The sequence below is a fragment of the Charadrius vociferus genome, unplaced genomic scaffold, assembly GCF_000708025.1.
Source record: "Charadrius vociferus isolate BGI_N301 unplaced genomic scaffold, ASM70802v2 scaffold311, whole genome shotgun sequence".
NCBI lineage: Eukaryota > Metazoa > Chordata > Aves > Charadriiformes > Charadriidae > Charadrius > Charadrius vociferus.
In genome coordinates, this window is record NW_009646965.1 from 1809286 (window position 1) to 1824753 (window position 15468).

The 15468-nt window shown below is 40.5% G+C and overlaps 1 protein-coding gene across 1 annotated transcript in view; it reads right to left on the reverse strand.

Annotated features, from left to right (window-relative positions):
* Positions 1 to 15468, reverse strand: part of USP13 (ubiquitin specific peptidase 13 (isopeptidase T-3)) — a 39859-nt gene that overhangs the window by 19022 nt on the left and 5369 nt on the right. Inside the window, exons 4-8 of the mRNA XM_009895328.1 lie at positions 6608 to 6729; positions 6038 to 6180; positions 5658 to 5842; positions 1919 to 2013; positions 127 to 314 (exon numbers count right to left, since the gene is read on the reverse strand). Of these exons, the coding sequence (XP_009893630.1) occupies positions 127 to 314; positions 1919 to 2013; positions 5658 to 5842; positions 6038 to 6180; positions 6608 to 6729 (733 nt within the window). The remainder of the gene's footprint in view (positions 1 to 126; positions 315 to 1918; positions 2014 to 5657; positions 5843 to 6037; positions 6181 to 6607; positions 6730 to 15468) is intronic.

Here is a 15468-nt window from a genome sequence, read left to right on the forward strand (position 1 = left end):
CCACTGAACTGACTGAAAGAGACTAGTTTGCAGGTGAAACAAAAATTAAGATACCATTTTGCTTCGAAAAACAAGACATTGAGGAATGCAGCAGCAAGTGAAAAGAACTAGTTTGAAGCTACTTACGCTCGCTGGAACTCTGGGATGCTGAAAATGGCTTGCATGACAGCATTGAGGTAGCAGCTGTTTCCCAGGTTCTTCATGCCAGTGTATCCTGGGCCGTACATGGGCTTGAGTTTCACACCAGCTTCCTGAATCACTTCCCATTCAGAGACTCTTGGTTTTATATCATTATCTCTTAGCCCATTCTCTGTCTGAAAGCAACAAGATTTATTTTTTTTTTTCAACCTGTTTAACTTCTGCAACAATTATGCTGCTGCTATCACCATCACCAACTTTGTGTTCTATACTCTAGAAAAGAAGAGGCAAACCAACGGGCAAAGGGAGCTAGATCCTGCATGTAGAGGAGAAGATCGGGGTCAGAAGACTAGCAGCTTGTTCTTCCAATGTACCTCTTAGCTCTTTACCACAGACCACTGGCTCTCCAAGTGTTCCTAGTTGTGACCTCAGTCCCACTTGGGAGCTTCGCTTCTCTCAGGGCTGCGACCTCAAGCCTCAGCATCAAAACATTGCATTTTTTCAGGTTTCATATTATGTTTGTAATGACCAGCTGAAGAGCTGCAGATCCAAGAACTCTTCCCTTCTTTCAAATGGGAAAAGCCGAAATTTGCCATGCTGAAGTTTCTCCCCTTTACAGCTCAGCTTTCAGCTTGTAGGTATATAGCTTGTTCACAGCTAGGCAGGCACAAGTCACTAGAGTGTCATTTACTGCTAGCACTATTCCACCACTTTGCTAAGAATTTTTCAGACTGGTCTGAAAACTGGAAGGGAAACCTTTGCAACAGCTGAGACTAAGTTTTCAAGGTCACTGAGTAAAACAGGTTTTCTAGAAAGATTGCTGGATAAAAGAGACTTTTTATTCATGATAATGGCAAGGAAATTAGTATACCAAAAATATTATGAGTACAATGAAGGCTTTTGAAACTGCAGTTTAACTCTTCTCTATTATTTTAGAGTTACTATTAGCTTTCTCTCCACTTGGACACTAAACTAGTATCAGTTTTGTTCATTTTTAACAGTTTTCATGTTCAGGTTCTCAGGTACTAGGCTATGAGCTTCAGTGAAAAAATAAAAATAAAAATAAAGCCACCTGCCTTTGTGACTATATTCCATTCAGACTTCTTAGATGATTTAAACAGAACTGGAATCAACATCTACTAAGATACAAATTATTAAAAGGACTTTACTACTACAGACCAGCAACATGTTCAGGAACAGGACTCTTTTTGCCCCAGTCCCTTTCTAGTGTACCACACCACAGACCACGCTGTGTTCTAGACTTGAGACAAGGTATTTTTTCATTTCATAATGTGTTTATTAACAAGACCTAAACCGAATTTTATAACTTTGCATAAAGAACTTTTCAACCACCTTTTTACTTATCCATTGCTTAGCTTATTTTTGCTTAAGATTTGTATCTGTTTACACATGCAAAAGGATTTCCTTCACTCACTGTAATTAAATATTCTAGATATTCTCCTCTAATTGAATGACACTTTTCAACTTGAAGGAAAATGGTATATAACACATGAGAAGTGAAACGTAAGCTAAAGACTACAAAGGAAGTCTTTCGGAAGGCAATTGTCAGATTTGATAGTAATAGTTCACTTATCTCAGACCTCAGAAAATAAAACACCAACTGTCTGGCTGAACTTTACAAAACTAAATACTATCATAACAGTCTGAAGGAATCACACAAATATAAGCTACAAGTATCATTCTTCTCCCATTTCTCTCCCATCCCCAACTAAACAAACAACAAGTAAACAACAAACTAAATAAAAAACAGATTTCCTACCACTTGCATCTGCAGCATATCAATTCCAAAGTGTGCCAAATGTTTTGCTATATGCGGATCTAAAACCGGCTCCTCTTCATCAAAGGAATAGACATCTACAAAAGCAGAGAGAAGCAGATGAGCTGTAGTATCAAATATTATCCCTTGTTTACCAACATTGCGTTCTCAGTACAGGACTGCCTATACAAGATGCCTTATTCACACTCTCAAAGTTTAGTTCTGACCAGCAGAAAAATGCACAGACATCCGTACAGCTCAGTAAATATTTTAAATGTTCTCAACACAATCACCTCAATTACCCTCCTCAAAAGAAATTACAAGCCCTCACAGCATTAAACCTAACAATATTTATAGTCATCATAGTATTTCCCCCCCCAAACAAGAAATTTGTAGGAAAAACAGAGTGGGGCATGCAGCATTCTCAGATACATGGCCAGTCCGCATTTTGAACATGGCAACAAGAGATTCTGAATTTTTGTGGAGCTACTAGATACAGGCAGACCCCTTAGCCACGGCAAAGATGAAACACTCAGGAGAAGAGACCAGGAACCCAGATAAAGTCTGTTCTCAGCTCAAATACCACTTCTGAAAGGTCCTTACTTTGCCCTCTCCTGGCAACTACAGACCCTGTCTCTGACGTAGCCCATCCCCTACGTAAGACTAACAAAAAGACAGCTTCCTTGAAGTCTGCTAGTACCAAACCCACACTGAAATGATAGGCTGAAGGTTAGCCAAGAACTCAAAGATCTAATGCAACTTTTAAAATCTACCAGCCCTGTGAAAAACATTAACTCCCTCAAACCAGGGAATTGTGCTTTTGAGTCATGCTGCCAGCTGCTGATTAGCCATCAGACCCTCTATTAACATTGGTCCTGATGACCCCTCTGGCATGCGTGTGGCTGTAGCTGCCCATCTGCTGGAATTCCACTGTGTGGTAGCAAGCATGCCCAGAAGACACGACTGTTCATCCACACACACAAGATCACAACATTCCCATAGTCTTCTGGTGAGGTCACAGCACAGCCAAAAGATCCTGTAAAGTTCAAACACCTAATGGAGTGAGATTACACATCAACTGATCTTGGGTGACTACTTTCAATGTGGAAGCTTTGATTTTGTTTTTCGTCAGCTCTGGCAACTGGGACTACTGTCCCACAGCAGTAGAAAGGGAACACAAGACACATTAATCCTTTGCTCAAGCCCAGCTCGTGTCATATACCTTAGTACTTTCTGCTATGTAGCCAACTTAAATTCATGGGAGAGAGACAGAAATCACTTATTTCAAAAATATCAAAGAGCAGCAAATCAAAGAAAGAAGATGAGAGCCCCCAAACACAGGTCTGTAGTGCTGTCATAAGGACTCTGGTAGATACGGAATGTAAACAAGTCAGCAAATGTAACACACAAAAGATGGTATCATTAGAGTGAGAAAGGGGAAAAGGGAGGAATATAAGGGGGGAAAAAACAACAAAAAAACCCCAAGAAAAATCTGAAACAGACAACACAGAATATTATTAAAGAGTAATCATTATTATTCATATTATGATAAAAAAAGAAAAATTACAATGCTTCCTGTACTTCCTTTTCTTCCACAGCTGAAGATTCACACCTGTTCTGGTTGTGTACACATCACTCCTTCCTACTTAAAGGATAACAGGCAATGGCAACACTGTCCCTGAAGAAACATGTTGCTCCGGATCCCCCAAAGAAGCATCTGAAAATTGTGGAGACTGGCATCCACTAAGCAACTCATTCAAGTACCTGTCAGATAGGGTTTCCCACTGCCAAACCCCCATTCCATTCCTCAAACCAGTTTCAAACACGTAACCTCACAATGACTTTAAATTAAATCTAATGGTGTTGTCAAGAGAGGCAGCAGGTAGCAGTCTGCTGAGTAGTACTCAACCTATTGAAGCAAGCAACTTTTCTGACTCTCTCATGCATCCTGTCCAAGAGTGGAATACAGAAGTTTGGTTCAACTTCTGCCTTGACCCTAGATCTGTTTGATGACAGAACGCTACGAAATGGGGCTAATGCCCCAGAAATCTTTCGTAACATATATAACACAGATTTCTCAAGGAAAGACAAGGAGCTCTCTCTGCTCCCTCTGGGTACACGTAAGGTAAGTATAAGTGGAATACTGGCACCACATCTTTCTCCTCCTTACTGGTGTGAAAAAGGAGTCAGTTATGTCACCAGAGGGACTAACGCTTATTACTCCTCTGCCATCACCTCTTCACCTCCAGCCCAGGGAAGCAGAAACCAGACAGACTTCACGTCACAATCAGCCACAGAGCCTCTTTCCTGAAGCTCATTTGTCATCTAGCCCTATCGAAAGGTTATGATTACCACTGCAATATAGATCAGAGAGAGAATAATTACTGAAAAGGAAACAAGGAGGGTTGGGGGAAGGAAGTCTTTTCTATATGGAAAGCAAGTAAACGTCATCCAGAAGAACAAAGGTCTGTGAGGAACAGCTGGTGTCCCTCATTCAGAGGGAAGGATGACTGCCTGCCCTTTGTTATCCCAAAGGCCATGTAAGAGAGGAAGCAGCTGATCAGTGGGAGGCAGAAGGACAGCAGCCATAAGGAAACAATAACTGCTGCTAAAGATGAGAAAGAAGAGAAAAACAAATATTGAAAAAATCCCACTAAAGAATATTCTGTTTATTTTGTATATACATTTGAAATTGATAGCTGGGCAAACCCCAAACACTTTCAATAACTGAGAAATTTAGATAGAAATCATCCAAGACCAGGCTCATGTAAGGAAATAATATTTCATCTGGGAGAGAGAAGAATGAATTTTGCTCAGTGTTTCTGTGGCACAGCTGGCTGAATCTGACTACAGTCTCCTTTCCCTGACACTGAATAGGACTTAAAGATGAAAAACTCTCAACTTGATGTGTGTTAAAAAAAGGAGCTGCTCTAAACAGTTATTTTTTCATCCATACGGTCATAAGCACTAAAACCAAAATACAATCATGCTGTGTGCTCTTGTTTTTTATTTCTCTGTACAGCTGCAGCAAAGGATCTCTTTACTAATGACTTTTTCAGCTTCTCATATTTTTACTCCATCTAATCCTCACAGACCATAATCCTCTCTACAACAAAACTGCAGAATGTCACACTCGGAGAATATGCAAATGAGGATATACCTACAGCTTGTTCTCCCTCTGAAGATCATCAGGCATTTTACAAATGAGCATCACAGCAGCCCCATGAAGGTGAGCATTCATTAGACTGACTAAAATGTTACCAAAACAATAAGGAAAAATAGCACAGTTTCCAGTATGATAAAAAAACCTTACACGCTGATAAGAACAGACTTTTGTGACCTTAAAAATCATTACCCTGTTATTGTTTCTATGTTACATAAGACTGAACCATTTGCGCTAGCAAATATAGCAGAACTGAAAAATACCACTTCGGATTCTGCTGTTTCAAAATAATACCATTCTTCTATTATAAATCTACTGTTATACAAACTCAAAAAAAGAGTTTACACCAAATACAAAACAGAAGAAGAGGAGCAGATAAAAGAGGTATGGGCTTTCTCCAAATGAAGTGTGTGTCATTCCCCCCAGCCCCAATCAAGATTCACAGACTCACAGGGTTTTCTTTCCGTATCATTTTCTCAAACATTTGCACTAGAAGCACAAACCCATTTGGTAATAGATATACATTGTTAGCCTCATGCACAAAAGATACCCCATCTCAGAACCTGCCAGGTGGCTGACCTGCTCCATCAGGAGTGATAGTTCCCAACTTCACTGCCAGGGGATAACCCGTCTCCTTGTAGTGCTCCATTGCATGCCCATTCCCCCCACTGCCATCAAAGAACCACTTCCCACACAGCACGGAACCATCTGTCAGGTTTAGCCACAGATTCTCCCGCAGGTCACATTTTGAGCATTTCCAACCACTGAGGAGAGAACAGGAAGAAAGGACAGAAATAAGTCAGGCAGGAACCAGTCCTGTAGTGCCAATTATGATACGTCAAACATACACACCCAGCCTGGAGTCATGCAAGAGAACTGTTGGCTGAGTTGCTGGCTTTAGTTCTGTTACTCTGGACTGTATTAGAGAACCTACAATGAACAAACCTTATTAACCTCACCTGGGGGGAATTCTAACACCATTGTCTAACTGTACAAGCGTTTTGGCATGTTTAGATGCCTGTAGCTCTTCTTCCCAGGAGTCAGGGTCCTGCTTCCTGTAGGGTGATTTTGCACTGAGGAGTGCGTCACAAGCTATCGTCACCTGGAAGACAAATGTACATCAATCAAAACCTAACACGATTGAGTAACTGGACAGAACTTGGCATTCAGCCCATTGCTAACCATATACAGAACTGGATATCAATAAGACTATTTATATACTTAAATATGCATGTAATCTTTTAGACTGCAGTTGTTATTATTTTAGCAGCGAAGTAAGCACAATGTGTACTATGCGAGCTTCCCTGGGACAAGCTGGCATCATAATATGGGAAGGAATACAGGAAGTAAAAGGAAATCCAAGGAACAAAGACAAAGCAGACTTCTAAAAACGACCGATACTCTCTTATAGCTGGTTAAGAAAGATATTTTTTTGAAAACAAGCACCACATGTAAGAAAACAAAGCACTATCTTGATAAAAACTGAAGCAGGAGACAATTTCTATCACTACGTGCACACACTCACTGACCAGTGCTGGTAACTCTTCTATATTGGGTAATGAGATTTCATAGTGATCAGGAAATATAACGAGTTTTGCTTCATCTTCATATTCAAAGTCATCACTGTTGAGATCACTGTTTGTCTCTAGATCTGGAAAACAAGATGGGGAATGTTAGGAGATTGTCCCAAGACCAGGGTTCCTAAATTACGACACGGGTACCATTCTGAAGCATTGCTTGCCTGGTATCAGCCTGCAAATTGACACTATCAGTAGTTTCTTCTGGCTAGAAATGTTTGTGTAATCCTGATCTCAACTGAAATCTGCAAGAGGATGTTATGAGGACCAAAATTTCCATCTTAATCTCGTCCTTAGTCACAAATGATTTGGCCCTTCTCTCCAAGCAGTGCACTGTTGCAGACATCACATTCTGGGAAGCACCTAACAAAATTCTGTTCATTTGGGGCAAAATCAGGATGTGATACTGCTGTGGCTTTTACCCAGGATCTTGAAATGCTACACAATATGGAGACCCACACCCAAATTGCAGAGCAGGAATAATGCACCTCTGTTTCAGCCCGCTTATTTTCCACATCACAGACCGGGCTGAAACATGCTATGACTCCTATCCATCTTGAACCTGTGGCCTTCCCCTCCATGAAGATGTCCATGGCTGGAAGTATTCCCACATCTCATCCATAGTCTGCAATAGCTATAGCAAGTACAGTTATACCAGCATTATCCCTTTCTTGCCAACTCCACTCTGTAACCAGTGTAACTCTCTGTTTGAAAAACACTTACTAACTAAAAAAGCTTTCCTTTGAAGATCAAGCCTTCCATAGTGTTTGTGTACGCTCTTATTCCAGTGTAAGGACGACTTTTCTGCGTAATTATGAGCCTTGATCAAGCAACATCAGCTAAAATGCTTTTCCAGAAATAAGTGGACCCAGAGAGAAGACAGGAAGGTATACAAGTAACTAAATGGCTAGTGTTTTTAACTCTAGCTTCATCAAAACCATAATTATCCCATAGTGGCAAGACCGAGTGAAAATCTTGCTTGGTTCTTTCCAGGACAACTGAAAAAGTTAAGACCAAGCATGTGCTTGTTGTGTCAGACATTTCACAAGATTCAATTGCAAGAATAGCCTGGGCAAGGACAGGTTCTTCTGGATCCTGCTCTCATCTGAAGATGCTGATCTATTGTATTCTGTTGTACCAGACAGTCACTGATAGAATAAGGTTCAACCAAGAAAGAAGATGCATTAGCAGTAACTAAATACATACGCTTAATGAGTCACTCAATACTAAACGAGTATGGGCAGAAACCACTGCACCCTGGGAATGCCTGAAATCTCAAATGTATATTTGGGACAGAGGTGAGGATGACAGAGGCCAGATTCAAAAAACTAAGCTCTCTATTTACCCACCAGGCAGTAACAGCTTGAACATCCTAAGTGATAAAACAAGTATCAAAAGATATTTTAACTTGACCTGGAAAGACAACCTCTTGAGATAATCCAGTTTCCATTCTACTCCTGGCTCACCTGCTGCACCAGCCAGTCCAGAGGGGTGACAACACCCACTGTCAGTGACTTCCAGCAGCACAACCTCTTTCTCAGCAGCAACCAACAAAAGCCCCTTCTCATCAGCTGAATATAGACACAAAAGCAAGAGCTCTTTTCTTATACTGAACGCATGACATTTATGAAGAAAATACTAATTCATCAATAACTCCCCAAATCACACTATTTTAAAAATAATCCCTTCCCTTACCATAGCATAATAGAGATAATCAGTGACCTCACTTTACTCTGGGTTTCTTTCCCAGCTTGTGTTACAACCCCATGTTTTGATAAAGTAGTGAATTTTAACAGATGCAGTCTGCAACAGTAAGCTCTTTTGCTCTATGAAGCAAAGAAACTGATTATCTCCAAGCTGATGACACACATTGCAATGCATTGCAGAGAATTTTCACTTGACACCCAGAAATTTGCTAGTGGGCAGCATAGCAAAACTGACCATCTCCTAAATATGACAGGTTCCTCAGTGTATGTTCAGACAGGTTTAAAGGCAGCAAATGCCTCTTCCAGGGCCTGCAGTCACACACTTCGCGCAGCCACCAGAGGGAACCTGAGGACAGCTCACATAAGCCACTGTTATCTGTAGACGTGTGTTAGACCTGCCGGGATTTTCATTTCCTTACGATATCGACATTAAGTTTACAGTATTTACAATCTGCTATATAGAAACAGCAATGATACGGTTGCCTGGGTTCAAAATTCAGACACACATTTCAGCTCATCTCACAAGCCGGACAGTAGCGACTTTACTGCTACTGACCTGACCTGCATTTGAACTAGTGATCCAGGGATGAAAGACTGAGTATCCTATTAGTAATCATCTGCTGCCGTCTAAGGACTTCACACACTTAGGAGCATCAGCCTTTTGTGTGCAATGGGTAGGGAAGGAAAGTTCCTTTTTACCTTCTCGGTCTTCATACCATTCATGTTACCACAAAAGCAGAAAACAATGTCTTGTCAGAATGGCATTCTGGATGCCTGACACGACGATATGGCAGCATCACACTGCTTATTTTAAAGAAAGATACACACAGCTTCATAACAGTTCCAGGAAAAAAAACATGAGGATTTAACTGACAATTCCACTTTTGAAAGTTACTATTAAAGCTGGTGCACTTCCATTCCACATACCTACTCCCTTTAAACAGGAATTAAAAGGGCCACCAGTGCTTTTTGGCAATTATCACTCTGAAGACAGTTTCTCAGGGTTCAGATCCAGTAGATGAGTGGAAAGGACTTCTAAGGTCACTGACTGAAATCCCTTGATACAGCAGATGACCATATAAACTAAGTCCTTTTGTTGACTGTCAGACAGGTCCCTTAACAATATCCAGTTGAAAACCCCCAAATCACTACTTGTGTTTTTAAATTTTGGCTTGTGTGTGCTGAGAGCTAGAACTGCTACGTTCAGTAAGAAGTTCTACCTGCATCATATTTTCTGTGCCTGTGCAAGGGCCAACATGGCTAAGAAAGCATGAATTTAGGTACAAAACCCAAACTACTACTTTAGAAGGCAATGAAGCCCACACTAAATGAGGTCAGAGGCTGACCCCATAGCCACTGGGCATCATGAGCAGAGTAGATACAGAAAAGAGGAACAGGGGTAAATCTACTTGCAAATGAAGCATATTAGATTAAAAATTAAAGTAACACTAAAGGCACTGAAAAATATGAACTTTCAAGCACTGTACTTCATACAAAGCTGTTTCTTGGACAAGGATGTTCTTCCAAGATGTACTGCAAGTAGAACAATCTCTGGGCAAAAAAGGGTTTACTCAGTTCTAAGACTAAGCCACAAGACAACCAACCAATTTGTAATCTTTTTAAAGACCTGGCAGCTTGATGGTGAACATCCCCATGACATTTTTCCCCTTCTGGTGGACTAACAGCTTTACGGTGCCTCCTCAGAGCCCCAATTAAACACTGTGGTCACTAAAACAAAGTGTCTGTAGGTCATAAGTGTTGTGCTGGGAGGCCAGGATGACAGGCAAAGCAAAATAACAGACGCATTAAAAGGGAGGCTCGACTGATGTTGTTATTTTGGGCAAGCAGTCAGTAGAGTAAATTTACTCCAGCTCACAGGCATCACTTTAGTGACGATGAGAAATGTATTGCTGCTGAACTGACTGAAAACAGCAGCTGGAAGTGGAAGATAGAGTACTGTAAACGAACCCACTGGAGGGGAAGAAAGGAGTAGATGTGCCCAGATCAGATTTAGACAAGTTACCAACTGACTGCACTAACAATAGTGGCAGAAGAAGACTCCAAGCAGGACCTCCAAACAGGATTTCCTGTGCATATGGATGTGTCTGTGTGCATATGAAAGGGAATACAAACATGAAAATTGAATGAGGATATTGACTAGTGAGCCTACAACTACTTTTGAAACCCTAGAAAGAAGTCTTAGGAATTTGGGTTTGATCCGGCTCTCACTGAAAGCAATGGACAAATTTGTATTCACTGGGAAGTGGAAGACTGAGTCTTTAAATCAAATAATTTCTTCCTGAAGTCTCTAAATAATAGTGAATTCCAGCAGCAGTACTTTGCAAACTATAAGCTATTCATTTAATTTGTCTTCAGACATATCTAAAACACCAAACTCATCACATGAACTATAAAAAAAGAAGAAATTAAAAAAAAAATATCAAAGATTCACTTTAGTGTCATAACATTCTCCTTTGTGGCAAAATGAAAAGTAAATTTTCTACTGGGATCATTTGGATCTTTCACTACTTGTAAAATAACATTCAAATTGCTTGCTACATTTCCAAAGCATTAGTATGCTGTTCTTACTGCTAGATACAGACCTCACCTCTTGGACTTCTGGCACAGTCACGTGTTAAGCAGGCAAAGCTAAACCACCAAAATTCAAATTCTTAACTATTTTACTAGCAGCATTAGCCTTTTTTAATCTAGCCCAATTTCCACAGTTCTACCAAAACCAGCAAACTATTAAGACTCTGTTAGTGTAAGGCATCTGCTCACCATTCTATACTCAAGCTCAGATGGCAAAGCCAGAAAGCAACAGGTTCACTCAGGGTCTAATCATTTCCACTGCTACTGTTAGGGAGTATGCACAACTGTAATGGGCTAAAATTTAGAAATATTGTCAGGAAACACTCAAATCCTCCTAAATCACAACTTTCCATTCATAGATATATAGTCTATATGTTTACTTACATAAATGTAACTTAAACCACTTGTGGTAAAAGTCCTCTTCAGAAGCTTACCAAACAAAAACATCCTTACTGAAAACAGCTACTGGCTGCTATGAGACCTAGGAGAGCTAAGCGGAGCTGTGATCAAATCCCGTATGGCCACTCTTATGAATGGTTTTTACCCTTGGAAACGGTAGCCATAAGTGCATTCACTGCCGCAGGCAGGTGCCATCCAGGAAAAGCTCAGCAAGTTTACACGTTCTCCCAGACTCTCTAAGTGAAAGCTTTCTCTTCCTTTACAAGTCCTTCTCTGAGACCAGCTGTGTGCCATGGATACTGTTCCTCACTGACACTCTTCTCACCACCAATTACCATCCTCACAGATCTGCTGACAGAGCTGTTCATTTGAGTACTTCAAAGCACTTAATTGATGGTCTAAGTTAGTCCTGACTTTGCTCAAAACAGAGCTCACACAACTTGCTGCACTGGCAGATACTGCTCTGGTAACTGATCTGGAAGAGGACATCTGTCTGCGGACAAGTTTTATGACAGTTGCTCTGCCAGCTCTGTTTAGCCTACAGTCCAGGCTCTGTCATGGACCAACAGACACCCAGGAAGAGGGTACCAGAACAAGGGAAAAATGCGGTGATTCCTTCCTCAGCGTGTACCTCCTAGCTTCCAGATAGCTGTCTGGGTTTTTTTTTTGGCTTGCTGGGGTGGGGTGTTGTGTGTGTTTGTCTGTCTGGTTGGTTTTGGAGAAAGAGAGACAGGGGGAGATACTGTGTGCAGCTGTGGTTTCTCTGTTCAAAAGAGAGGTTCAATTCTTATTTATAAAGCAAAATAATAGAGAACAAAATATAAAATGTTGCTCTACTCCTGATGTTCCATTTGAGGCTTTCACTGCTGCTGACAACTGAGCTGACATTTTCAGAGAACCATTCACAACATCTCTCTCTCAGAAATACCTTTCTGAACAGTAATAGCTAATTTAGACCACGTCACTGTGCACACACCATTAAAACACTTCTCTTGTCTTCGCATTTTTCAACATTTACTTCATCTATTGTTTAGTTACTTAGTAATACATTAAAAATAATTTTTAGATCTAAACTCTTCAATAACTTTAAATCAACCAGCAAATGCTATTTCCTCATTTTTCAATCTCTTTCCAGACTGTTTACGATCACATTAATTCTTCATAATTAGAACATTACGAAGGACTCTGCTGATAACTCCTGGGAGTAACAGGTCCAGGGGGAATCTGGTGGTAACTCTACTGTAAGAACCGGGCCTCCAATCCCTTCAATAGAAGGATCTTCCCTCTTACTCTGCTACCCCTTTTGACCAGGATCTTGTAAGGAAGATTATAGTACATCCTGTTAATCGAATTGCTCTCATTCCCAGTCGCTGAATACACAGTGGACTACTACACATAGTCCCAGAGTATTCTGGCAGACCCAGAACCATTACTTCACTTTGAAAAATCCACAATGGTTCGCTTCTGTTCTGTCATCTTTATATGACTTTATATCAATTTTGATCCATTCTTTTTCTTCCAGATGGGCTAATATGAAAACTAAACTTGGTGATGATACTTTTCCTGGTTCCATCATGTCTTTTGTTTTTTCCAAAACTGGTATCACATTTATCATATTTTGGCTGATTTAAACAAGAGGTTGCATGCCAAAGACAACAGTGCAGCTGTTTCTTATCTGAGAGACTTGTGAAGTCATGGGGAGCTACCACCTTATCCCACCAATTAATTTCTTCCCATTTTACAGCAGGATCTAAAACTTCTTTGTGCAATAGCCACACATATTGACAAGCAAAAAGTATCTTCAAGCTTGCTAGCCTAGATAACAATGCATTGAGAATAATACTCCATGCATTGTGATGCAGTCAGTCTGCTTTAACTATCACCCTAAATACCTTGAAAGCTTGCACAGCCTGAGCTGAAGTTACCATAACCACACTGCCCAGCAACATCTAAACAATCTAGATTAAAGGCAGTTCATACATTTCAATGCACAATGTTGTTATGCTTCCTGATTACACAGAACACTCACAGCCCCCCAGCCCTCTCTCTCCAAAAGAAAAACAAAACAAAACAAGCCCAAAACCTAATGCACACGCATTTTGCTATGGATCTTTTAATGTTTAAGGAAAGATAAAGCTTCCAGTTGACTGACCCAACCAGTCTGTGTTTCTATTGCATTTGCTGGATAGCAGCAGTGCTAGAAAGTAATCAGTGAGCATCCAAAAGATGTTTTCCTAATACTAAGCAGATTGAAAAGGGTTTAGTATCTTTAATAGCTTTACATTAAAGGGGATTATAAGAAGCAATGTAACAAATGCTCAAACTGGATTGACTTTGTACACAAAGCTTAAATCTCTGGGCCTTCAGGGAATTATTCAAAGACACCTAAAAACACAGTGATGTTAGAGTTACCCATTGATCACTGTCCATTCTTGTGTGACAGAGTAAGCCCTAAATGGCAGGCTACATATATACGCTGGTAACAGCCAGTTTGGTGCAGGTCTCTACCATAGGTGCCCAAGGTCACAATGAGAAAGACAGAATTAAAACGACCTGTTAAGATGAGAAGTCCAGAAGCTCCAAACCAATGAGGAAGATGCTGGATTAAGAGATAAGATGCCAAATTTTGCTAACAATGACTGCAGCTGTCTCATGCAAAATTGTCGAATAACCTGATGTCTCTGTGCTTTCATTTTCTCAGCTACGAACAAGGACAGGAATAATTCTTTGTTCTTTCCTTTAAGCATGGCCAAAAGAGAATAAAATCTGCTGAGCCAAAGTAGTGGATACAAAGCATTTGGATGCTTGGAAGTACTATCTCAAGGATCACAGCAGAGAGTTGATACCACACCCAGCCAGCAGGGGCTGCAAAGGGGACTTCAGTAGACCAGATGAGACACATTTTCAAAAGTGCATTAGATTCCAGAAGTGCTGAATTAAATGGTGATAGTTCCACGTGCTAAATCCAGCCCAGTGAAACTGCACCACCTTCGGGAGTTCCCTGGGACCAGGCCACTTGGAACTGCTGCACCAGATTTGCTCTGTGGGAACAAAATGCTCATGTGCAAGGATGGAATTTGAGGACTCCAACATGGCACACCAGAGGCACCATGCAACGTACGCTGTGTGCCGGCATGCCACAGTGACAGGAGCCTCAAAATGTATGCAGTAGATCAGCAAGAACAAAACTTGACTGTGCTTTTGTACCTCTTGTTTACACTCATATTGCTAACAGTGTACAACCACTGCTGCATTGCTGCCAGCTTCGTTTCTGAGCCAATTATTTTACAAGCACCCAGTTCCAAACATTATTTTCAATATAAACTGACAGTAAATGGCATTTAAACCAGCATCTGCAACTTAAAAGTCTCTTCCTACAAGAAAAGTTTGATTGCTTCATGACTCATCTAAGACTTTTTTTCTCTGTAAGCCCTCCTTGCAAAACTTACTCCAGACATTAACAACAACAATTTAATCGATCACAATCTGCAAAGGCCTCTTAGGGACACATTCCACAGATCAAAGCAACTCCAAAGAGAGGCTATTCTTTCCTTTTAGTCATAAGAGCTGGCAATTGTAAAAAAAAATATTTAACCTCTTCATTACTAGAAGAAAAATTCACTGTTCGCTATTAATACATAGAGAATAAATAGATGAATCAGAGAAATACCACAAGTGGTGGCAGGAGAGAGAATATAAACTTTGCATCATGTTCCCCTCATTCATAAATATGAGGCCCTCAGGTTTTCTGGGTAATCTGAATCAATGGATATTGGATGAAATGAACATGGCAAGAAAACTGCTTTCCATGAAGGAAAGAGATATAACTGTGGACATAACAGATTAAGAATTGGTAAGAGATGCTCACAATATATGTACTGTTGCATTCATTACAGGAGAGACTACATCGCTTATGAACATTTACCTGTGTAAAAACTTCGAAATGGTAACAACCCCTCCTATGACCAGTTGCTGAGGCCCCGTTATATAGAAACATAGAATTACCTAGGTTGGAAGGGACCTTTAAGATCATCAAGTCCAACCATTAATGTAACACTGCCAAAGCCAGCACTAAACCATGTCCCTCAGCACCACATCTACAAGTCTTTTAAATAC